Source organism: Brachyistius frenatus, unplaced genomic scaffold (assembly GCF_029030835.1).
Source record: "Brachyistius frenatus isolate BFR_SWC_R1_liver_20210118 unplaced genomic scaffold, ASM2903083v1 Contig_111, whole genome shotgun sequence".
Taxonomy (NCBI): Eukaryota; Metazoa; Chordata; class Actinopteri; family Embiotocidae; genus Brachyistius; species Brachyistius frenatus.
In genome coordinates, this window is record NW_027210710.1 from 1,255,671 (window position 1) to 1,281,615 (window position 25,945).

The 25,945-nt window shown below is 39.0% G+C and overlaps 1 protein-coding gene and 1 long non-coding RNA gene across 3 annotated transcripts; one reads left to right on the top strand and one right to left on the bottom strand.

The window, feature by feature from the left end:
- Window positions 1-3,628: 3,628 nt before the first annotated feature.
- On the bottom strand, window positions 3,629-6,216 carry LOC138629158 (uncharacterized). 2 transcript variants are annotated; one of them, XR_011311519.1, is made up of 3 exons: window positions 6,100-6,216; window positions 4,866-5,075; window positions 3,629-4,710 (listed from the first exon to the last, which is right to left on the bottom strand). It is a non-coding gene; the product is annotated as an uncharacterized lncRNA (long non-coding RNA). The 2 variants fall into 2 exon arrangements; XR_011311518.1 differs by lacking the exon at window positions 6,100-6,216 and having other exon boundaries at window positions 4,866-5,876.
- A 375-nt stretch (window positions 6,217-6,591) lies between these two features.
- Window positions 6,592-9,042, top strand: lsm3 (LSM3 homolog, U6 small nuclear RNA and mRNA degradation associated). Its single transcript, XM_069712695.1, has 4 exons — window positions 6,592-6,624; window positions 7,683-7,793; window positions 8,196-8,291; window positions 8,579-9,042. Exons 1-4 carry the CDS (start codon window positions 6,604-6,606, stop codon window positions 8,657-8,659), a joined length of 309 nt encoding a protein of 102 aa, XP_069568796.1. The 5' UTR covers window positions 6,592-6,603; the 3' UTR covers window positions 8,660-9,042.
- Window positions 9,043-25,945: the final 16,903 nt, after the last annotated feature.

Genomic DNA, 25,945 nt, shown 5'->3' on the forward strand with positions numbered 1-25,945 from the left:
GTCGGGGTATCAAAACTGGCAACCCGTCAAGACACAACCTCAATCCTCTAACCTCCTTTAATTACTTAACACGCTTGTCAATTTAAACTGGCATCATTCAAAAGTTTCATTTTTAAAACAATCGAATCTATTTAGCGGCTGAACGAAAGACTGTTCATTCGACACTGATTGAGATGATGTTGATTTAAGCTTTAAGCAGTTTGATCAAATCATATCATGATATTACTCGTGGTCGTTATTTGGAAATGTTGTTCACGGGACATGACCCACAGACTGAATATAAAAATGGACGTAGATTCTGGGTGTGAAAAGTGAGGCCGATGCAGAAAAGCCTTCAGCTGCGATACCACCGAGTGCCACTAGAGGTCGGCTCCAAAAAGCCTCCATAGACTCCCATTCAACCAGTCTCATTAAACACAAAGTCAATACACTTTTCATTTATCCAGTTTTTTTTTTTTTTTTCGTTTTTTCTAGCTAAGTCACTCCTTCTTATTAGTTTTTCTGGCCGTCCATCTGAAAGTAAAAAGAAAATAGTCCTCAAAAAGATTTGTTTTTAGGGGCGTGTCTGTTTGATTGACAGGCCTGTGGCGCAGTCAGTTATCGGTGAGCGGGACGTAGTATCGCCGGGTTTCCAGTCAGATCGAGTCAGATCCACCGCTGGCTCCTCCCCCAGCTCGTCCAAATATGGTCACGTCCTGCTCCGAAACCGCTTCCGAACTGGCGAAGATGTCGCCAGCCAAAATGTCAAACTCGTGGCTTCATGATGTTCACAAACCAACGGGTGACTCCACTGTAGGTTGAATTTCCGGTAGTGAACCCTTTTACCCTGGAAGAAGTGCCCAGTTTTCAACTTTACAAAGTTTATTTTTTTGTCGCTCTTTTCTTGGACTGTAAGGACGGTGAACACTTCGGCGTTCACTTCGCTGACACGTGAAATTATTTCCACCTTGGACTCGCCAGAGGGAGAAGTTGCTTAGTGTGGCTGCGTGACCTGATGTCCTTTAAAAAAAAAAAAAAAAAAAAAAAAGCCATAACGTTTAATTATGTCCCATCAATCATTTTTGCCAGACGAGGTGCCATTTTTTTTTTTCTTCTTCTTCTTCTTTTTTTTTTAATACCGTGCTAACTCATTTCAGGAGAAAACCTCTCCTCTGACCTCCCAGCAGCAACTGTGAAAAAGTGACACACTGGCAGGACAAAATGAGGAAGTCATTTCAACCCCAAAACAGGAAGTGTCTTTAATAGCAATGTAACAAATATGCAGCCTCGACCTTATTCCATCTTGGACGGGGGTAATTATAAAACGCAGTTTTTGTTGCAGAGAGTTCTCTTAAGTGGGTCAGCGTCAGAACATTACAGTCCATATAAATATAGCCTCACACACACACACACTGAGAGAGAGAGATGTGTGTGTGTGTGTGTGTCACATTTTCTTCAACTGCATCTGTCCTCGTCCAGATGGGGAAGATGTTATTCGTGTTAATGCGTCAGTATGAGCAATATTCACGGAACAATGTGGACGAGCAGCGCCGGCGACGAAGGTGTGAATCTATACTGTCTGTGTCAGTGTTTTAAGCTTGTGTGTGCGTGCGTGTGTGTGTGTGTGTGTGTGTGTGTGTGTGTGTGTGTGTGTGTGTGTGTGTGTGTGTGTGTGTGTGTGTGTGTGTGGTGTGTTGGTTGGTTGACGGGTCCGGACAGCTGGAAGCCGGTTTTGTACCATTTGTAACTTTGACTCACGCATTCGGTCGATACAAAAAAAACAACAACAACAAAAAAAAACACACAATAACGGTCAGAAAACAAACATTTTGCTTTTTGGTGGTTTTTCGGCTTCTTTGCTGAAAACGAGACGAACGTTTTCGGACGGCGGCGTGTTTCCAACTTTGTGGCGACAGTTGGACGACAGCGTGGACGAAGTCAGGCCGTACAGAAATTGTACTTTTTTAAATTTAAAAAAAATATATTTTTTGTTAGCCTGCACAGATTTTTGGACCTTTTGTAGGCAATTTTGGACTGTTGGGTTACTTTTTAAATGTAGTAGATTACATTGAATTTTTTTTTTTAATAAGTAATCTATTTTAATTACCTCATCAAACAAACCTAGTTTATTACATTTTAGTTTTTATTTTTTTTATTACTTTTCTAAAAAAAAATTTAAACGAGGCAATAAAGATGAAAAGTCCTCATAAAATAATGTAAACCTGAAAAACAAACCTCAGCGCTGATTACTGTCAAACTTGAATTAAAGTTCTTCAGCATGACTTGAATTCAGATTGAAATGTTTATATTTTAAAGCACAACCACCAGAACAAATCACAAGTGTGTAAGAGCGGAGCTGTGAAGGAAAAAAATGTCCCCAGATCTTTAAAACCAGGTCAACGTTCAGGTCGACTGATGATCGAACCATCAACTGGAGTATTGAGGGTTTTTTTCTTTTTCTGACTGACAGATTATTTTCTCAAAAAAAAAAATTCTGTCAATTTAATCTCACCAGTTCAAATCTTTTGTTTGGAAACTCAAAGTGAACAGAAAGGAGGAAGTCTAAAAAACATCAGTGGTCCAACACTGACCTGCTGTGGCCATGAAATAGATTCCCAGTTTTCAACAAATAAGACCCCCTTTATACAAAATAAATCTTTCATTTTTCATCTGTAAGAGTTTCTGGCAGCTGCAGACAACTTGAAGTTATTTTTTTTTACAGATGTTTTGTTTCCTAAAATAAATTTAGTTAATTTGTTTGTATTTGTTTTATTGTATCCAGTTTAAGATCCACATTAAATCACATATTTGACAGTTAATTAGTAATTTACTGTAATAGCTGTAATTATACTTTTCTTTAATGTGTGCTTTAAAAAAAAAAAGACGAGTTTTGATATTTGTTTTCATACTATAAATGTAAATTAATAACAAGTAATTGCATTACCTGAAGATCTCGTTGTTTATTGTTCAGGTTAATTTTTGATTCGTGGATCACATTTCATGTTAATCATCTGATTTCTTCAGTCATTAAGCAGCCGTGTTAATCCGTAATCATGAGCCGTTTTTTTCCAAGTATGATTTAATCTCATCAGCCTCGTTTTTAATTCCTCCTCTCCTCCCGCCAGCCGTAGAAAAAGCCTGCTATGAAAAACAAACTGTAGATGTAAAAGAAATGAAACAAATAATTATTTAGCTGTTCTTTTTCTTTGAGACCTGATGCTGGTATTAAAAAAAAAAATGAAAAAAAAAATGGAGAAAGTAAAATGTACCAGTTTCATAAAAGGTTTCTCAGATCGTCGTCTTCATATTATTGATAAATTGACACTTAGATTGACAACATCAGCATTTCGTCAGCAGCTGCCACAGATCGTTGACATGGAAACGCTGGTCACCGGGGGTCATCGGTTGTTTCCATGGAAACGTGGCGCTCAGTGCCCAATGTTTTAGCCTTAAAAAACAAGTCGTTGCTTTATTGTTTCGTTTGCATCCGACTACAATTAAAACTGGCTGTATAATATCTTTATGAAAGTATGTTTGTTGGCTGATATCAATCTGAAGTTGTTTTTTTTTACAATTTTATTTCAGGTATTTTTACTCTCTAAACACATGACATCATCTTCATGCACCAGCACTGAAAAAACACAGCAAATAGTTTTTACTTTTAGTTTATTATTTTATTATCTACCGTTCACTCTGACACTCCTGAAAAGAGAAAAGTTATGAGCACTGAACAATTTAAAAAAAAAAGTTTAACTGTAAAAAATATCATAATCCAAATATCAAATCTTAAAACATCCAGTGCAGAAAAAGCATAAAATTGCATATTATGGTCCTACTTTGTATTATTGTGTGAACCAAACTCCTTTTTTATTTATTTATTCACATTTCTTTGCTAAATATCACTTTGGAAAAACTCTCCAACCGTGGCCAAAAGATTTGAGATTGACACAAGTATTGGTTTTCACAAAGTTTGCTGCTTCAGTGGTTTTAGATCTTTTTGTCCGATGGTATACTGAAGTATAATTACAAGCATTTCAGAAGTGTCAAAAGACTTTTATTGACAATTAAATTTATGCAAAGAGTCAATATTTGCAGTGTTGACCCTTCTTTTTCCAAGACCTCTGCAACGCACCCCGACATCCTGTCAGTTAACTTCTGGGCCACATCCCGACTGATCCCATTCTTGTATCATCAATGTTTGGAGTTTGTCCGAATTTGTGGGTTTTTGTTTGTACACCCAAAATTTCGATGTTTTGTTCCCCGAGCCACTTAGTTATCACTTTTGCCTTCTGGCAAGGTGCTCCGTCATGCTGGAAAAGGCATCGATCGTCACCCAACTGTTCTTGGACGTTCTTGATGATCCGATAAATGGTTGATTTAGGTGCACTCTTACAAGCAGCAGAAATGTTTTATTGGGGGGGGATTAAGTTCATTTTCATGGCAAAGAGGGACTTTGCAATTAATTGCAATTCATCTGATCACTCTTCATACGTTTTGGAGTATATGCCACTTCATAAAAGCTGAGGCAGCAGACTTTGTGAAAATGTATACGTGTCATTCTCAAAACTTTTGGCCGGTGATGTTTATTTAAAAAACCAAAAACACTGATCGGGCAACGGTAGTTTAATTACAGTAACTCCAGGAACCAAACAAGATTCACTCTGGTGACATCGACTTCTAACTTCCTGCCGCTGGGCGCCATCTAGTGGCCGGTGACTCCCACACTGGACCCTGTTGATGAAGAGAGACTAGTTGAAGGGGTTATTACCCACACTCAGTTAATGATACAACAACAACAACAAAAAAAGTAAATGTACAACTCTTTACCTGTTAAAGAAATTCAGACATGCAAAAGAACTTTAAATATTTTTCACACACACATCTACCTTCATGTTTCTTTCTGGTTTCTAAATTTAGCACAACAATGGCAGGACACTACGAGTACGATCTCATTTTTGTTTTTAAAGTTGTGTAGCAGGGATTTCTTCCACCGCGGAGCGTAGCTGCAGCTGAGGGTGGAATGGGTAACGCCGCTGCTCTGCTCTGCTCTGCCTCCTCAGCCGGCACGCAAACCCAGTATGGAGCACTGGGCTGAACTGGGAGAGGAGGCGCACACACACATTAACACACACTTAGGCTACTTAACATTTACTACAACAACAACAACAATTATGCAAAACAGAGAAGATAATGACTGAGCGAAATATGTAAATAAATCATTTCTACGTGACTTATTATGTACTCTTTGTAAAGGTCGAGCTGATAATGGACAGTTTTAATGTGAAAAAAAAAAGATTTTGTTAAAAAAAATAACCAAATTTGTTTGTTTATTTCAAAAACAAAACGTGCATAAATTAACTCTTCATGTAAGAAAAGTCAAGAATATTTTTTTTAAACATGAGCCCAAAGAAATGTCTTTAAATGTGGTTTTTACTTAACAATAAGTCTGAAAAATGTCTGAATATTTTGCTCTAAACAACTAATCTCTTTGGAAATATAGTTGCTCGTCAACTTTCTGTTGCGTATCTTCAACATTAACATCGTGAACTTGAATTTTAAAGTTTCAGGTTCATATTTTGCATAAAACTTCTTAATTAGTGTTACACCCCCTCAGGTGTACCCCTCTTATTTCCCCCTTTCCCACCTGCTGAAGGACACGCACACACACAATCACACGCGCGCGTACACGTGGCACGAGCACGGTCTGCGTGCACAGTCTGCGTGCACACGCACAGTCATAAACCTACACAGTTTAATGAAATGCCTCCGCACGATGATTTAATGCAACAAAAAGCCTCTTAAATTCAGTTTTTTTTGTGTGTCACATCGAAGCCAACAAGTTAAACAGCACGTGACGTCATGACAGCCGATATCATAGTTTTTATAAGTAGTTTAACATAAAATAAATAAATAAATAAAAACTCGTCTTAGTGGTTTATTGCAACCTGAAACTCACAACGCTGCAGATGCGATACGTGCAAATAAATAAAAAAAAAAAAAAATAGAAAAACATGATGCTCGACGGCGAAAAATAAGACACAAATACGTCGCTGAATTACGACGAATACTCGACAATATAATAAAAATAATAAAGTTTTTTTTGCGTTATTTCCGACGCACCTTCGGGACAGTTCGCTGCTCCGGACGTTTGACGTGGAAGGATGGAAAGGTCTGGAAACGAGAGGAAGGCGAAGACGACCCGGACCGCTTGGGCTTCACGTAGGCGCGGGTTGCCAGGTTTGCAGCACGTACGTATGAATAGGGAGCGTTATTTATTTTATTTTATTTTATTATTTACTACTGCGGCGGTAATCCGGTGGAGTTACGTAACGTGTATATCAAACGGGATTATTATTATTTTTTTTTTAAATTGTAGTAAAGGGAATTCATTAAATATCAAAACGAGTAAAAAAAAATAAAAATAGTTAATTTTTTTGCGCAATATTGTTGACACACTTCCCATTACGTTGCATCAATATCATCTTTTATTTATAGTTATACGAGAGTTATGTCCTTTAAAATTAAAAGTGAAGATCCGTCACCTGCGCGGTTCCCACATGAAAAAGCGGGTTTTTTTGGTGCGGACCTGGCAACCGACGTACCGGCGACGCACACTCAAAAATCATGGCGGACGAAGTTGAGCAGGTTGGTGTTGCTGCGTTCATTTCTCCTCTTATCGTGGACCGCAGCGATGCTTTTGTTTTTTTTTACCGTCCACGAAGATGGGCCGACTCTTAGGTGGACCCGTGCACGTGGTGTAACGTGCTTACCGCGTTTCTTTGTTTGTTGTTTGTGTGTAAACAACGCGCAGCGGCCCGTCAACAGAAGCTATCTGAATTAGCACGTAATGCTAACGTATGAATGACGAAAACGTGTTTTTTTTTTTAAATTGGAAATGCTGTTTTTATTTATTTTAATTTATTTTTTTAAAAACTGTACTTCAAACCGGATAAACAAATTTAAATGCTCAAATATTTGTTGTAGGTGAAATGGTGGATGAATTAATTTGACCTCGTGCAACATATTACGGAAAACTATTAATAATAATAATAATAATAATAAACTTTAAAGCACCTTTCATGGAAGAAATGCATCTCAAAGTTATTCGCAGTGTTTCACATAAAAACAAACGTAAAGGAACATTTAAACGTGTAGAAAAGAAATGAAACGCATAAAAGAAACAGATCAAATTAAACACAAATACAGTTAAAATCAGCAAAAAGATGTTTTAAGTGAATTTCAAGGCCTCTGACGTACTGACACTTGTTCCCCAAATATTTGCGGCTGCTTCAAAGCAAACATTTCTGGGTTTGATTGTGATTTTTTATTTATTTTTTGGAGCAGTGATCAGTCAATAAATCGATTAGTTCACACAAAACTAACCTGCATTCATGTTTTCAATAACTTTTTAAGGAAAAAACCGAAATGCTAAAATATTCTCCGGTTTCAGCTTCTACAACTTGTTTGATTTCATGTTTTAATGGTTGCAGCTTCAGAATATTTTGTTTTTTATAATCTTTAAAAGAGTGCAGATAAATGACCTTTTTTTTTGTTTTTTTTTAAAATCCTGCAGAAAAACAAATACAATGAAAAAACATTTCGCGACACCATTTTTTTCCCCCTTTTAAACGTGATTAAATATAGATATATGCAGGTAGGTATATGTCAAAGATGTAACTGGTGTTTGTTTTTTTGTGCCGCAGCAACCGACCACCAACACGGTGGAGGAGCCTCTGGATCTGATCAGACTCAGTCTAGACGAGCGGATCTACGTCAAGATGAGGAACGACCGGGAGCTCCGGGGACGACTGCACGTAAGACGTTTTTAGTCCTCGGTCCTGGAAGTAAAGATAAGAGATTAAAAAAAATAAGACTTTATTAATCCCACGGTGGAGACATTTAGTCGTCACGGCAGCATAGAAACACGGTTAAGAAAAAATATAAAAAAAAGTGCATCCAATAAGAAAATAAATACGATAAAATGATTTAAAAAAAAAAAAAAAGTCAGACCAATGAATAAATACATACTAACTATATCAAAAAAATGAATGAATACGATTTGGCGTGAAAATAAAGTGTCAGGTGCCATGAAATGAAATACAGTGCAACATTATTTTCGGCTGGTTTTCGTGTCAGCTCGGCGTCTCCGGGGAAACTCTTTTTGTAAATGTGGTTTCTTCTGATGTGTTATTTCCTTTTTCCTTTTGTCTCACCAGGCCTACGACCAGCACCTGAACATGATCCTGGGTGACGTGGAGGAGACGGTGACGACGGTGGAGATCGACGAGGAGACCTACGAAGAACTCTACAAGGTACAGCGTTGATTTTTTTTTTTTAGGCCGTCCCGTGGGCCAAAATATGACCTCACTTGAGTGTTTGTGACATCACAAACTTCCTGAAACCTAAAAAACAATCACATCTGAATTTGTTCGATACGGGACCTTTTAAATACAGGACAGGTCTGCAAGTTTAAGTGATAGGATGTGAAGAATGAGTTATGCCATCTTCCCTGTTTAATTGTTTTATATTTTTTGTGGAATCTTTAGCTCAAAATCAGATTAAAAGTGTATTTTTTTTGTTTTGTTTTTGTCCTTTTCAGTCTACGAAGAGGAACATCCCCATGCTGTTTGTCCGGGGAGACGGCGTGGTCCTCGTAGCTCCGCCCCTCAGGGTGGGCTAACCCCGCCCACATCCCGGCGTGAAAGGAGGAGTTTGTGCCAGCGGGGGAAGTTTTCTATACAGTCTGAAAACAAGGTTCAGACTCTCTGGACAACAGCATCCTCTTACTTTCCATTAATGAAACTCACCCAAATTATTAACTTTCATTTTGTTGGGCTGCAAAACATAAAACATAAAAAACATAAAGAAACAAAAGTGAGAGAAGACATTTTGGAATAAGAGAAGCAGCTTTTTGTTTGGTTTTGGGATTATGGTTAAAAAAAATAAATAAAAAAAAGTAAGACCACAATTTAAATTCAACTTCTCTGGACTTTGTTTTTGAAGTATTTCAACATATTATTCTCAGTACAGCACTTAATAAATACCAACAGTTGGAGCTGCTAAGCTACGAATACTGACTATTATTTTTGATCACCTCCGGAGGAGTCGGTTGCCTCTTCAGTCATGTTGTCCGCTCGTACCAGAGCCAATTACAAATGTTTCTACTCGTGCGTGTTTGTGATTTCATCGTTGGCCTGTTTTGAGTTCAGTTAAAAAGATTTACCCGACTTAAAACTGAGGAAGAGGGTTTCATATATATCTCGATTACGACATTTTTCAAAGTGTACGTTGGTTCCCAGCACTTCCTCCAAACAGCTGATCTGTGAATATCTTAGTTTGTTTTGCTTGAGTTTCCGTCGGATGGTTTTCGTTTAAACATTTTTTTTATATACTTATGTTTTGTAGTTCTGTGTGAGACTCGTTTTTTTTTTTTTTTTTCCCTTTAGTAAACTTAAATAAAAGAAAAAGCTAATTGGAAAAAGAAAATGTGTTTTTTTTGTCTAGTGTGAACTAGAATTATTAATGTTGATCGTCAATTCTAATTCCAGCGTGATGCTGCTATAATCTTTAAATCTGAAATTGAAGATTTCACTGTTTGTGTAAACAAACGGCAAAAAAAAAAAAAAAAGCGATTTGATTTATGGTACAACATAAATAAACTTCACTAAAAGTTAAAGAATTGTAATTTAAGTGCAGTTGCAAATTTTCCAGATGCATTTATGGATAAGCAGCTTTCTAATATAGTGTTGAAAATGAGCTCATTTGAATTACTTTAACCTCAAGTTCACCGTCTGCTAATTGGTTTTCATCAAAATAAAAGACAGTAGAAAATTAATTGAGAGTTTGTTTTCATAACAGCAGAATATTATCAATTAATGAGTAAATGTGTTGTGGAAGAAGCCCGCAGCTCTAAAACCGAGGCGACTTTACATTTTGCTTACATGGTGCACGCAACAGATAATATTGTTTTTGAAAAATCTTTGTTGATAACAAAAATGAAGCGACCGAGGCGGCGCTGGAGCAGCAACTAGTTTCTGGTAAAACAAAAATAAAAAAGACCGTTTTTTTTTTTTTTTTTTATTTTATCAAAGGAGCCCGGTGGCTTTAATGATATTGACATAATCTTTTTGCGAATCTGAGGGACAATAAACTGAAAATATTCTGGAATAAATGTTTCAAGGAGGCTTAGATTGTGTTTTGTTTGCCGACGCCGTCCACAGCAGGACGTTATAGGCTCCCGTGCCGGTACAACTTCCTGCTTCTCCGAAACCAGAGGACACCTTCACTTCTACTGCAGGTAAATACAATGACTTCGTACAGCTCCACTTTAAACATTCCTCAAGTGTCCCTTTTAATCTATTAACAATGTTCAATATGGTATAAAACAATCATGTTGATGTTTTCAATATAAAATCTTCTAGTTGTCTAATATACAGTAAAATATACATTATTTCCCTCCTGACATTGTAGTCCAAAAAAAAAAAAAAATAAATTACAAGCAAAACCTTCAATGCTTTAATGTACTCAAAGCTTGTAGTGTCTCCTTTTGGCCACTAGATGGCAGGAAAGGTCTAAATAAAGCATCTGCAGTGTCATTCTGTTAAACAGGTTTTATCATCTATAATTCTGTCAACAAATTGGCTCCTTGCATCTTTATTCACAGCCCTTATTTTTTAATAACGCTAACTTTAAAGTAAATCAGTACCTGATAGAGAGAATCAAAGGGAAGTAGTTAACCTGACAACTTTTTCTTGAAATATGAGTTAATGATGTGAGATCGGTGACTCGTTCAACCTCTTCACAGGCTTTAAAAAAAAAATTTTTTATACAAATTTGAGGCGTGCTTGTGCAATAGAAAAATCAATATGCAAAATACCTTGTTATCTTGACGTCAGTGATGCTTTTTTCTCAGAACTTGTGGGTGCAGTTCAACATTTACGTGTCGCAACAAGATCACCAGAAAAAACAAGTTATGAGGAGCATTTTGCTTTTGAAAACTTACCGAAAAGTATCAACCTCCTTCCCATCAGCCTTTCACTGTTTAGCAAAACGTGCTAAGATGGAAAAAACAACAACAACAACAACACATCTGCTGTGTCATTGTGAGCAAAATTAAAAGCTTGCTTCATTTGCTTTCAAAGAAAAATACATAAAAAATAAAAATAAAAATGCCGCTTCTTCACTTTCTAATCTTCAGTAAAGCTCCAACTGAACCGTCGCCGGCTACGGTCACGACGTCCTCCGAGAGAGAGAGAGAGAGAGAAAACGTCGTGCTTTGGTCGTTCTGTTAGTTGAACACGCGTGTGCCGTGTACAGGAACATACTAATGAAAGTACACGCTTTAATGTGACTTGAGTAGTGTTTTTTTCCACGCCCTCCCAGACTCCCCGTCTCTCTCGCTCCGACTATGAAGGCTTCATATCTATGTTGAAAAAAATGAAGATGTTTTTTTTGTGTCCAATTTACCATCGTTGACGACTTTTTCGACAGGCGGCGTTAAAACTGACGCCGGTTGCCGAAATAAAACTCTCTTTTTAAAAAATTATTATTAGCCTTGACTCCGAAGTGCGTTTTTTTTTTTTTTTTTTTTTGGCCACCACTGTGAAAATATTGACTTCATCCAGACTACAAAGACACTTTGATCTCTTTGTGGTATTTTGAGGTTCATATCTCTGGAGAAAAAGTTTAATTTGTTGATACTTCAAAGCTTTGAGGAAATATCCGTTTCTATAATACAGCTCGTACTTTTACGCAGACTTTCTTTTAGCTCGAAAAACCCCAAAGAAAATAACAAGTTTTTTTTTTTTCTTGCTGAGTCAGCATGTGGCCAAGATAGGAAATGTTGTTTTTTTTGGTTATTTTTTTTTCATTTCAAATTGAACTGAAAGCAGCAGGATGTCTCGTCCCAGCTGGCAGATGCTGCCCTCTTAAAAGAAGCGGCAATCAAATGGAAGTGTTTACAAGCTCTTCCTGTTATTTACTCCCGTGTTTCCAGCTGCTGTGTGTTTGTACAAGATATAAACTCTCGCCACAGGACGTTCTTTACTGTGCCGAAGAAGAAGAAAGATGCGTCAACATCGCCGCCTATTATCGCTATGCAAAAAGCTGTGCCTCCGAGGGGACGATTACCGCAACGGTAACATCAAAAGGACGAGACCTTAATGCACTTTAACGAGGAGTTTAGCGTCCTCCACCTTCTATTATCCAATTAGATTAATAATAATGAAGCAACTTTATGTAACGCAACTAAAATCACGAGTCCCCTTCTCGGGTTCCACTCGGACCTTTCCCACTCCCACAATAACAATAACTTAACTCCTGGTGTCGGTACTAACACAGGTCTTTTTCTTTTTCTTTTTTTTTTTTTACAAGTCATCTATTTAAAATAGAGCAATATTAATATATAAACTTGACGATGAAGTGCAGCTTATCTTTCAGCACACTTTACACGTGTTGTCTCAAACCGTGTATCGCCGTTCTGCATTCGCCGGATCGAAAAAGTAACATTTGAATGCATCACATCTCTGCCAGCTTTGATTATTTTACCCAGAAACCTCGGTGTTTTCATGCCCTCTGTTTAACGCACACATACAGCGCGTGGTCCCATGAACTGTATAATATATATATATATATATATATAGAAGTGGACGTAGCTTCCTGGGTCTTGAACAGTGATGCCGAAGTGCCTTGAAACTGTAATACCACCGGGTGCCACTAGAGGCTGGGCTCGTGTTTTATGTCATAATCTCCACTGAGCTGAACCTCCAGCGGGACTTTGGACTTAATTTAATTTTAAAATTTTAAAAATTTAATTTGATTTAATCTCAATCTATATTTGTATTTATCTGAAGTACGTGTCGTCAGCTGCGTGACATGGAAGCGAAAACGTGGAGAGCGGCGTTATCAAAAGCACATTCACAGCAGTGTCCTTGAGCCTCCGGTTTATCTTCCTGGCTTATTGTCTTTGTTGCCTCTTTCTGGAAATAAACACGTTGCACTTTTGTATTCGATGCACACGAATACAAGCCCTTGTTACCTACCTGCTACACTTCTGAATGACCTGCTCTCTTTTCTCAGTGTCAGTTTTTTTTTTTTTTTTAACAGTTTATTTTTCGATCTTGAAACCTAAAAGATGTCAGAATTTTATTTTGGCATTTGGAAAGCTCCATATCTTATGAAACTCATTGGAGTGAAACCGTCGATGTAGAAGAGCATTCATTATTTCATCGTCATTTTTATCACCCCTTCGTGGTATTCTGCACATCGCGGCCGCGGCGGTTGACTGACGGGACCCCCCTCCCTCACCCCCCCAACGTTTATGTCATCCGTCGGTCTTTGAAAGCGCCCCGACGAAATAAAATGACTTCATGCTTCGCGAGTCTTTACACTTGTATCAGAGATGATTTTCCAGCTGTAATCGCCGGAGCTCCGACGCAACGAGGCCGCATTGCTCGGCGTTCGCACTCGGGCGGAGAATGTCTCTGATGTGGCCCGAAGTTATTTAAAAATCTGCCGCTGTCACTCCCCCACCCCCACCACCACCACCACCACCACCACCCATCTCCCCCGGTGTCGTCATTTCTGGTTTAGAGAGGCGAACGTGTGACTGGAAGCCCGTCGGTCTCAGATTTCTTGGTGACAGATAGGTGATGCATTTATTAGTCAGGAGTTTTGTACTCCGCCATATTTTAGGGGATCGCTAGAAAATTGTGAGATGCAGTGAATATTTTTGTGAAGTCTAAAGCTTCTCTGTGGCCCACGCACGTCACGGCGCCACGCGAGCTACGGTGGCCCTGAGGGTCAAACGCAAAAAAACATTTCAGAAAACGCAAAAACATTTGATGAAATGCAAAAAAAATAAAATAAACTCAACTAAACACTCCACTTTCGTCTCTTGCCAGATGCAAACTTTTAGTGACGTACAGTTTGTTTATGACATGTGTCCTAAAACCAAAACAAACCGGCTAAAAGAGTCTAAAAGAGCTGCAAAGTCGGGTGTTTAATTCTCTTGATTGCAGCTGCTGGATTTCATCTCGGCGTAATTCTTACGGATTAAATGATCGGTAGACGGCCGCCGATCCGGTTGATAAGGAGAAACTAGAAATAGACTCACAATGCAGGAGGTTTGTCACGGTGAAGTTACTGTAGACGGGAATAACATCAAACAGAAGGACACACACACACACACACACACACACACACACACACACACACACACACACACACACACACACACACATTAAATCTAAAATAAACCAATTCAAGGCTTATGGAGCCTTGGATCAATGTGTCCTTGATTGAAAGAAACACACACACACACACACACACACACACACACACACACACACACACACACACACACACACACACACACACACACACACACACAAACACACAAACAAACACACACTCTGCCTCTCCTCTCATGGAGGTGTCAGAACTATCGTTGGCCTCCTACCGTCTGCTGCCTATTTCTGTATCTTAACACTGAGCAACGAATGATTGAGTGTTTCAACTTTTATGGGGTTTCTGGGGCGGCTGCCAGATGTTGCTCTGAGCTGATGTTTTGTCAAATTCATGCCAACATTTTTTTCTTATTTTTCTGTGGGGCGGGATTATGTGAGACGGTAACAGCAGCCGACCAGGTTGCAGGATGAACTTTTTTTGAGGCTGTCGGCGTGGATCAAATCTATTTGATATGTTTTTGTAATCTCATCTATCATTTTGGTCACCATGATGGTCCGTGTTGTAAATGTAGTCTCTCGGTCTGTTCCTATCCGGTGTCACGGCAAAACGTGAAATAGACACGCTTTGGCCTGTCTAGGTGTGAAAGTTACACGTTTTTCCACGTGATTTACAGGAAAATGAAATTTATAGCTTAAACACTTAGCTGGAGTTAGGAAACAAAAAGCTAAACAAAAAATGACGTCACCTCTTGGATTCGGACGTCATCGGCAGTCTGTGACTAATGCCTCCAAGCGACCCCGACTTCACATGACATTTACGTGCGTGTTAGTTTACTTTCACGCCTAGACATGCCAAAGCGTGTCTATTTCACGCTTTGCTGTCGTGTACCGGCGTGTCTATTTCACGCTTTGCTGTCGTGTACCGGCGTGTCTGTTTCACGCTTTGCCGTGACACGTTCTTGTCTCTTCTGTTCACAAAGCAGCTGCTGCATGTCAGTCCAGGATGGAGGAAGGTTTTGGGCGTCTTATTCAGACCTTGAGGCAAAATTTACGATACCGGGCGATAGAAACAACTTTATTACAGTGTGTGCATAAGTTTTTTATTTTTTTCCCGGTGGACTTTAATTACATATTTTAGTTTATAAAGTATTGTTAACTGGAGCATATTTTTCTCCTGGATGCTGGCAAACCTCGCGTTTCCGTGGAGAGGGGAGGAGCAGGGTCTCTCACCAGATTGTATTTCTCTCCAGTTCCCCTGAGTCAGTCCAACATGTTGGATTGTTAAACGGACTTAGGCGTATATATATATATATATATATATGTGTGTGTGTGTGTGTGTGTGTCACGTGTTACATAACATCATGTCACGGCTGCTCGGCATGACACGCACGTGATCTCATTGCAAAATCCCTTTCTGCTTGACTGTCGTTGCACATGTAGCCCGCTTTGTCAGACTCGCGGAAAAAAGCGGCGATTAAAAAGACTCTTTTAGGAAACAACATGCCACCTTTTAGATCGCAGCGACACTCCTCGACTTGTTTTTTTGTTGTTGTTTTTTTTTCCAGTTGTTCCACCTTCTTTATTGGCGTGTGAAGTGATGAGTCTAACGTCTCCGTCTCTCAGGCCTTATAAACACTGCAGCTGTAAATCAGACAGCAGCAGCTCAGTGAACCACAAGGAACCGCAGAGCTGCACACTGTGTGTCATCCATCAACAGCTTCTCACTGACTTCACCCAAAAACAAGTAAACACGGCATGTTTTAATGCCTCATTTTCATCTGCGCAAATCAAATATTGCGGAGACCTATGATTAATATAGAAGCTATTCAGTTAGAGATACGACAAATGGCTTAAGTCTTATATGTAATGGATCGTATGGACTTGCAAAATAGACAGTCAGTGACCCCGCAGCCTTTGTTTTTCATCATCTTAAAGTGAGCCGATTTTAATTGAGGCGTTCGAGTAACAATTTCTGAGAGTAGAAGTTGTGTTTGGACTACAATTGATGCGGCTCTTGAGGTTCTTAAGAAAGTGCTTCCTCCATTTGTTAAAGTATAATTGTTTTGTTGCTAGCAATATATCTCCCAAAAAATACTGTAATGGTGCGTTCAGGACGTCTGGAGTTTCCATATTCACCACCAGGACTTTTTTTTTATGCAGTCACACATTCAAATAGCTGAGGAGTGAGGTCGTCCCAGGTGTTGAGGGGGGAAATGGAGACGATGAGTGAACGAGGGGGAAAAAAATCTACTGCTCAGTTGTTTGAATGAAAATGTAGAAATCTAAGACTTAAAAAACAAAAAAAAACGACCCTGCCTAAATACAGCTTTATTGGAGATATAAAAACCAAACCTGTGAACAGCAGACTTTGAAGAAACAAGAGTCTGAGCTGGGGCAAAATTAGTGTATTGACACTTGTTGACTGACTGACTCAGCAGATACAATTGCTTTTGTCGAAAGGTGTTTTCTCAAGCTTTAAACTTGAACACTCATTTTAGTTTAAACATCTGTTTTCGAATTTGACGATTTCCTAAAGTCTAAAACTGGAAAAAATATTTACCTTGCTGATTTATGAAGGCAGCAATAATTTCCAATCCACTTTAAAGGCCCTCCTACTAAAACAACACAGTAAGATTTAATTGAAAGCAAAGAAATCGGAAAGCAATTTAAAAGCGATGTTTTCTTGAAACTAGCAGAAAAATTGGCCATAAAAACAAATCTAACCATAGAACTCATTAAAAGAAGCTTAGCTTTATATAGACAACAAAATAAGTACAAGTTGCTTCAAACTTGATTATTTGTCTTTAAAGTCACTTCAGTTTTGAAGTTTGTGTCCTTTTTTAAAATACTATTATTTAAAGCGTTGAACCGCTCAATGAATAAAACAGTCAGTTTTGTTCCCTTTTTTTTTTTAATTCAAAAAGGTTGAGAATCAGAGGAAAAACACATAGTTTTCGTGGGCGGATCCTTAAATGCTTTATGAGTTGGACATAGTGATCCTGTGCTGCCAGTGTGTTTGTGTGGTCAAATATAACCTTTCTGGGACCGTCGGGCCGATGGGCGCAAAAAAAACCAACCAACCATCAACTCAATTCGTTTGCAATTTGGACGAAGATTTCGAAGCGGAGAATTGAAACCGTTGTGCAAAAAAAAACAAAAATAAAAAAAAAACACATTTTCACTGTTGTCTTTCTGCAACAAGTGACCCATTGTAGGAGTTGAAAATAACAGCCCGGAGGGATCTGTTATACAAGAGAGCGGGACAGACAGCCAGAAAATACCAAGATGCCACGACCGTTTTATGATGCCAAGGCAGATCTTGCCTGCTGAGCTCCGGAGCAGAGACCCAGGCAACGCTGTGGTTGTTTGTGTGTGTTTTTATGAATGTGAATTGGAGGTGCCACTCTGTCTTCAAATTTATATGAAAAGATTATAAAATAAACCCGACGTCTGTTCCCGGTAATATGGTCATTACGCCAGCCGCAATGTCTATTGCCATATATTCCCTGCGTGCGTTCGTTGTTTTTCTGCCGTTTTTTTCTCTTCCCCTCATTCCCCCGCGGCCGCACGCTACAAATACTGCAATTAACCGCCGACCTAAGCAAAAAAAAAAAAAAAGAGTTCGGCCAGTGCCAAAACCAGATCCAGTTAGCTTAAAAACCTTTTCATGTGGCGAACATGTGAAAACGGGGGCTGCAATTTGTGGTTTTGTCACATAATCTTTCCGCGACGGAGGAATGAAGATCATCAAATATTATGTGATCATGATGAGAAATAAAATCCGACATTTGTTGCTCACAACATGTAATCCAAACCGAAAGAGGAGGCTTTTTTTGGGGGATTTTGCGGTGACTCCAGACGGTTCATACCTGGGAGCTGCCAAAGCGTGACCACATGTCCTCCGCTGGAGAAGTCACATGTCTTCACTTTAATAAAAAAAAAAACAACCACCACCTATTAGGTCAGATAACCAGCCTTCCTGTTTGGCTTCCTGCCGCCGCCGTTCATCTTCTGTTACCGCGCGGTAAACGAAGACCTTCGGAGCCTAATGAGTCTCGAATTCCTCTGAAATTGACCACTGGGAGGCAAACGACACGGCGGCCTCGTTGTTTTTGTTTTGTTTGTTTGTTTGTTTTCCCCTCCGATGTTTCACCGCGGAGCTTCGAGCAGCTTCTATTAGTCAAATTTTCTAGCTTTCACATTGGAAAAAAATATTAAATAACAACATCTTATTATGATTTAAAGAGTCGTTTTTAACCTATTGTTACATAAGTTATGCGTTTATAGGCGCCGTAAACTTCCACCCATTTGTAGGAGCATCTCCTTAATAACATTACCAAAGTTTTGTGGCGCATCGCCGTTACCGGTGAGCGAGTATTTATTTTTAAAGTCACATTTTCTTTTATCTTTTTTTTGTGACCGACGAGAGCGCAAGTTAATCTTCTTTTTTGTCTTGTTGTTGTTTTTTTTACATGTGCTGTTGTAACGTGACTGACTTCGTACGGCCGTGTGAGCGTGTTTATTTCAGCCGAAGGGCAGCGGTGACTCATGGGACACCGAAATGCTCTGAAAACGCCTCAGTCGTTATGATGCATCTGTATTCTATATATAAGAGATGGTGGTTTTTACCAGTTTAATGGAGTCTCAGCTCATTTTTTTTTAAACTTTAAACAACATTATTTTACCCGTTTGATTCAGACTCAACGGTCATTTAGCACATTAAACGGACAGTCATTTTACTATTTTTCTCCAGAAGGTGTAATTTTGCTGTTATGCCATTTTTTTTCTTTTTTAAATCCTCACCGAGGCCGCTTTGCCAACCTTTTATCATCGCAAGTTCAACAAGTTTAGAAGATTTAATAGATGCACTCGCGATTTTTTTTTAAACAGAGTTCTCGTTTGCGTCCGTATTTTCTTTTTTTTTAAAACCCACTGTGCATTTTTGAGGACCAACAAATATGTTGAGTGCATTTTCTTCCTCCGGGAACACTTACAGAGTTCATTTAAAGAACAAACCAAAAAAAAAACGTAAAACCAGGCAACTGTTCACGTCCACGTTTTCTGCTGTCGCCACCCAACAGAATGACATTAAACCAATTTCCACTGTGACTCACTTGCATGGCATTCTCAAATGTCTTTTTAAACAACATGATAAAATGTTTTAATTAAGACGTCTGAAAAAACATTCACAGAAAACTGTATTCTTGTATTTTCTCCTCACAATATCGTATCTGACGTCGAACCTACTTCTCAAAAAAACCTCCCATTTTCCAAGTCGGATATTCCCCAAATCAATCATTCAGGTGTGGGTTTTTTTTTAATCTCAAGAGTTCCCACGTCTCAGTTGCTCATGAACGCACCACAGGTTTTGGCTCATTAGAGCAAATGATTACACCTGTGTCCTCTCTGGACTTTGTGTGTGACCCCATGTGACGAGAGCTGCAAAGCAGAGCACCAATTTCCCTTCTGCCGGTAAAGATAGTTTTATTTTTGTTCTTTTTTTTTTATAGCTGCTTGTTTTAAAGATAGTTGTGCCTTTTTTTTTTTTTTTTTTCCTCCTTCTTTTTCTTTATGGCCGCTGGTATTAAAGACGCCAGTATTCGTGCTGTACAGTAAGATTCCCCGAGAGTGTGCCCGTGGCCCAGTTAGCTTGGACTTAGTGAGCTGAAGCTCTCGGCTGCTCTTCAGTGTGATGAAGAACCTTCATCTGAGCTTCACACGGCGTCGGAGTAACTCTTTTTTTCCTCCCGCGTCAGCAAAACACTCTGAGCCCCGACGCTGGGTCAAAAGTCCTCGTTAAGATATGTGCTTTTAAAATGCTTTATATTACTGTCCATTAGTTTTGGAAATATGGCAACAGGAAGTCAGCGGTTGGAACCTGTGCTCTGTTAACACCACAATGTACCTTTTAAGGGGGAATAAACACTAGTTTTTGATTATAGATTGGGGGAAAAAAACAACCTATCTCTTATTTAAAAGAGCTGAATGAGTGTCAACAAAGTGGTGCCAAAATGGCTGAAATTTACCCAATTTCAGGTAAAAAGAAGTTGCACATTTTGTTTAAAACTGGTCAACCTAGTTAATGAATCCCTTCAGTTCCTAATCTTATTTGCTGCATTATGAGATCACAGCTGTGCCCAGTTAGACCGTTTCTAGGCGGTCTGAGTGAAACCGAAGCGTTACGGCAGCGTGTTGTAACGACGCTCCATGTATGTCTCTGTCTTTTAGTTATGTCACACACACCTGAGTCCCGCGTCGGCATCTTTAATCACCTGCGTCCGCAGACGGGAGGTCGTGGAGGCCGGCCGGCAGAGCGGAAGGCCTTTAGAGAAATAAAAAAAACCAGACAGAACGGTCGAGTGGCAGAAAAAGAGCCGAGCACACGTGGCAATGCAGGAACGCAAAAAAAAAACCAAAACTGACATGCTGCTGGAGGAGTCTGGTTATGTCTACTACTTTCTTAACAATCCTCGTCCTCGATAAGAACTGTATGTCTTTTAAATGTCTTAACTTTAAGATCTCTCTTCTTTTATAACAATAACATTTTTAATTCAACCTGGAACATCAACGCTAGCTATCCCGGCCCGCTTTGGGTTCTGCCAGCTGGAGTTGAGTTGCTGACGTCTAACGCATCCCTTTAAAAAAAAGAAAAAAGAAACCCCCCCCCCCCCAAAAAAAAAATCACTGTTCATGCTGCGCTAAACCCCCGAGAGCAGATTACAGACCGATGGTCAAAGGGCCGCCGAATCCAGGCGTTTTGATCCACAGGTAGCTAGCCTATTAGCTAGCATTCCAGATGTTTGTGTCTGGAACAACAGCTGTCCAAATGCCCTCTCAGTGCTCCACAAAAATGAATTAAAAAAACGAGGTCAGCTTTAGTTATGTAACGGTGAACAGTGATGTTTCACAGTGAACCATACCCTTTTCAAATTTTGGTATTTCAATATTTCGTTAATGACGGCAGTTTCTATCCAAAATATCTCCACACCTTTTCTTCTACAGGAGCAAACACGTTACGATTTTTACTGCTGGGATTCTCGGCTGTGAGAAAGGTCTGTGTTGTTTTCCTTGCTGTACTAAAGTTTGCACTATAGGAAGTAAAAAAACGAAGACATTTGTAGATGTTTCGCCCCTGGCATCAAACCACCAAAACCTGAGTCGTAAGCAGCTCTCATATACTCAGTAGTCTTTATTTCTGTGGTCCAGTCGAGATGAGGGATGATTGGTGAGATTTAGACAAATAATAATACAAAAAAATAATAACAATAATTTGGCCTTGGACTTCAGAGATCCCCCCCCCAAAAAAAAAATTCCCTGAAATGTATAAAACTGAAAATAGTCATTTCAGACACTTCGTCTTTGGACCGATTCACCGTTTCAGATCGAGTCTTTCCGTGTTGAAACATGTGGATGCGTTCTGCAATTAAAATCTAAATAAAACATCCTAAGTAAATTTTGACCTTTTTTAACCTTTGGAGGCATTTCACTAAAATCTCTTAAGAGCAAAGTGAGAGACAAAAAAAAAAAAAAAAAAAAAAAAGTAGTACCTGACCTAGAAATACTAATCCTGTCTGGACAGGAAGGGGCTTTAAATGTTTGTGCATTAAAAAAAAAAAAAAAAAAAGAACTAAAAAGAGAGAAGCGACGGTTACGTGTCAGCTGCCGAGGCGTCCAGATTACTGAAGTTTATTTCCCCGTCTGGTCCCATCAAAGAAACCGAAATTACGACTTCATTTACGGCCTCAGACTTTACCCTAACCCTAACCCAGCACATTTTTGAGTTCATCTCATCATTTTCTGAATTGTAAAATGTCAACATGTTTTTTTCACATGGCAATGGTGACAGGTGGAGGTCGCAGCGGCATGCGGTGTGGTTAACATGTCAAAGCTTTGTAATATGTACCGCTTCTCTGCTCGTTACGACCAACAATACCGCACGTGTCTGAAGGCGTTAGTGTCGAACTGCTGGCTTCCCATTGAACCTTTGTCTGTTTCTGTCCAAGTCTGTTACAGGACAATGCTCGGGGATCAATGGCATTTAGGCTCTTAATTTTCAGGGACCAGTGGGCGGGAGTTATTCCAGGCGTGGAAAAATAAAAAAACAAACATGTTTTTCGGTGGCGGACGTTGGTGGCTCCGTGGTCGGCGCTTCCTGACACCACCCGGACTTTAAAAATACCAGGAGGGACACTGATTGTCATTATGATTTTCGAAACGGTTGAACATGGCGACCAATAGGCACGAGAACTGCTACCTGTGCTGAGAACATTACCGGTCTTTCGATTAGCTCAGTTTAAAGTTGAAAAAAGTGTTTAAACCATTTGAGTAGAATAAAATAACGTCGTATTTATGTAGCTGAGGTTGAACTTTGTGTATAATTTTGCTTGCCAATTTGGAATCAGATTAGACGTGGGAACTTGACCTTTGATCTCTTTACCAGCAAAAAAAAAAAACGAATTACGTCATTATTGAGTTTCAGTTCATCCTGGAGTCCAAGTGAGCGTTTGTGCCAAATTGGAAGAAGGTGCCTGGAGGTGTTCCCTGACCTCCGACCTGTCTGATCACCACAAATCTTGTCGGTTCATTCGATTGCTACCAACGGACCCTTTAAGAGAATGATTTTAACCGTAGTTCCAGCTGTGGTTTATAGTTTTCATAACGTAGCTGTAGAGTTTTCGTGCGGCCATTATTGGTATAAACATTAACCGTGTGCAGCTTAATGTCTAGAAATACGCTGAACATCAGCATCAGATAATCTGCCAGATCACCACCTGCTTCTGCAGCACCTGTGGAGGTTTAATGACGGCAGGTGCTGCAGCCTCGGGAGGGAAGGAGGGGGGGGGGGGCAGCGCCGCATGAGCTGAGTGGGAAGACAGCACGACTAAACATATAGAGTACTTCCTGTCTGAAATATTTCATATTTTCACTTTATCTTTTACATTTAACATTGTCTTTGTCACTCTAATTGCAAATGTTCTCTCCTATTTTTAGTTTTTTTATTAGTGTAAAAAACACCCGTTGCAGTTTAATGCTGCGAAAGTACAACTTTAGACCACAATAGTTGTAAAATAAAGACGAATTAAGAAGGCAGACGAAGTAGTTAGAAGGAGTTGGAGGCTTCGGTTGAGACCAAAGAAGAAGCTATGAAGAGTCCTCAACCGAATGTTGAGTAAATGCCTCATAAACATTAATGGTGCTTTATAAAACCTCAGCGAGTATGTTTGCATTCAGAGTGAAAGCGGTTCTGTTGAAAACATTTACATGTTAAAAGCTGCTTACAAACCTCAAATGAGGGCGAAAACATTTTTTATTTATCCTTTATTCCAGAGATGAAATCTAAACTCTACTTGAGGTTAAGCCTAAGTGCAATTTTCAAAAGGAGAAAAAAAAAAGAAACAAGAAAAGACATTTGAATGTAAGCTTGGAGACTAAATGGCCCGTGGACTCGAGCTCAGACATGATAATTGTTCGAAACAAACAGTTTGTTCGTTTTATAGAGTTCTGGCTCTTCTCTCGTCTCTAGTTCCAGTTCGCCGGGAAAATAAACCGCACGCTGTGGGTACAAACGGTAACTGAGAAAATGAAAACACTAAAGAAGATGAAGCATGCAAGAACTTGCAAGAACTTGCATGCTTCACCAAAAAAAAAAAAAAACACGTTGAAATTTTTGTTTACGTGCTGCGAGTTCACAGTTGATCGCACTTCACAAAATTTGCTGGTTTTTAAATTTTCCAAAAAATGACGCTTGATGTTTTTGATGGTAACGATGTTTAGGAGAAAATACTCAATATTACACAATAAATGTAACGGTAAATGAAACGGTGTGGAAAAATAGGAAAGGAAATGACAGTTATTTCTTCAAAATGTAATGGATTTACAAAGGGCTTTATGTTCCAATATAATATTTTTGGCAAAAAAAAAGATTAAATGTAGAATAAAACATTATTCTGTTGCTCTGCATCTTTAGGAATGACTTTTTCTTCATGATCGGACGTTCATTTGGCAGGATGTATTTTTAACTTTTTGATTGGTTGTCATGTTTGAATTTCAGGTAAGATTCTGAGCTATTAAACGGTCATTCAGGAACCGGTGAACAACATTTTTTGTAACAGTACTCGGCCCCGTTGATAGTTCACTCACACCTCAGTGTATATTCAACATGAATGTAGGCTAACTTTGAATTTGTGGGAAAGAAATGTCCTATAGTGAAGTCGGTTCTGTATACATACTTTTGGTTTTTGTGCAATCTTTTATTTATTTAGCCCGTCACAGCGAAATGTGAAAGGTGGATTTTGTTTTATTTTATTTTATTTAAGTAAATGTATTCCGTCTGTTTTCATACTTCTGAGGCTCCGACCAAAGATACTGCTGTTTAACTACTTAATTGGCTTCCAACCCATCCCGCTGTAACAAGTAGTCACGAGGTTTAAAGTGGGTCACATATTTGATCATTGACCATTTTAATTTTTTTGGGGTTTTCCAGCAATCACCGCAAAGACACAATTATTTCAAGACCCCGTCTGTCTTTTTCAAATTCACCATAATTGTCGGCCGTTTAAGACAAAGTGAAGCGGGCTAAAAAACACATCTGTGTCACGACATCTACAATAAATTTGGTAAACTGAAGATTGACAGACATCTTAAAAATAGTTTGACAGTGTGAATTACAACCAGAATCATCGGCAGAATAAGTAAACAATTCAGGATTTTTTTTTTTCCCCTCCATATTTTCAAGCTGATTCAGTGTCTTCTCTTCCTTGGTAAAAATTGTTATTGTCCAGTATTTAGATTTTTCTCGTAACCAAAGAGCTACTCATCAAACTATCCTCTTATTATTATTATTATTATATTTTTTTGCCAATTTGGCAGAATGTTCCAGTGAAGTGTAAACCATGTAATAAAATATTTCCAGGCCTTTTGCTTGTCCAGGTAGATGGAGTTATGTAACAGTCATGCTATTCTTCTTTTCTTTCGTTTTCTCCTCGTAATGTTATGGAAACAAGGAGCGTTTTGGGGGAATTTTATCTTTTAAACAGCATTAACTTCTTCCTCAGGGACCTCAATCGCTCTGCTTTCTTGGTAAGTGTTGTGTTTTCTTCTGAAATTAAGGCGGTCACTGAATTTTCTGCATTTTTTTTTCAGCCGCTGCTTGATGGAGTTGTTTTGACTGTGGAGCTTTGTGGCAGCCGGCCGCCCATAGTGTCATCTCGCCGCCATGAGGTCTATGAGAAACAGGCATTAAGGGCTTCGACCGCAGTTAACCGTGTGGTTCGCCACAGACCAGGAGGAGGAGGAGGAGGAGGAGGAGGTGGAGGAGGAGGAGTGACGGGGGAGGAAAAGAAAGGAAAAAGTGAGTGGATGCAAACCAACGATGTCTTCTCATCTTTACCTCTTTCTTTGGTTCTTCTACAACCCCAATTCCAAAAAATGTAAATAAAAACAGAATGCAATAATTTGCAAATCACATAAACCAATCTTTTATAGCAGAGAGACTAAAGACAACATATAAAATGTTGAAACTGAGAAATTTGATTGTTTTGTAAAAAACCATGCCAGCAACACGTTTCAAAAAAGTTGGGACAGGAGTGTGTTGATCACTGTTTTGCATCACTTATTCTTTTTACAACACTCTGTAAATGTTTGGGAACTGAGGAAACCAATTGCTGGAGTTTTGAAAGTGAAATGTTGTCCCTTTTATTGCCAAAATATAATTTGAGCTGGTCAGGGTCTCCTTTGTCATATTATTCATTTTAATAATGCCCCAATTTTTTTTTAAATTG

Bases quoted from the DNA above. Each gene is read 5' to 3' on its own strand.
- lsm3 (XM_069712695.1), top strand. From the start codon at position 6,604: ATGGCGGACGAAGTTGAGCAG. The intron at 6,625-7,682 runs GTTGGTGTTGCT...TTTGTGCCGCAG, and splicing joins TGGCGGACGAAGTTGAGCAG to CAACCGACCACCAACACGGT. The intron at 8,292-8,578 runs GTACAGCGTTGA...TGTCCTTTTCAG, and splicing joins CCTACGAAGAACTCTACAAG to TCTACGAAGAGGAACATCCC.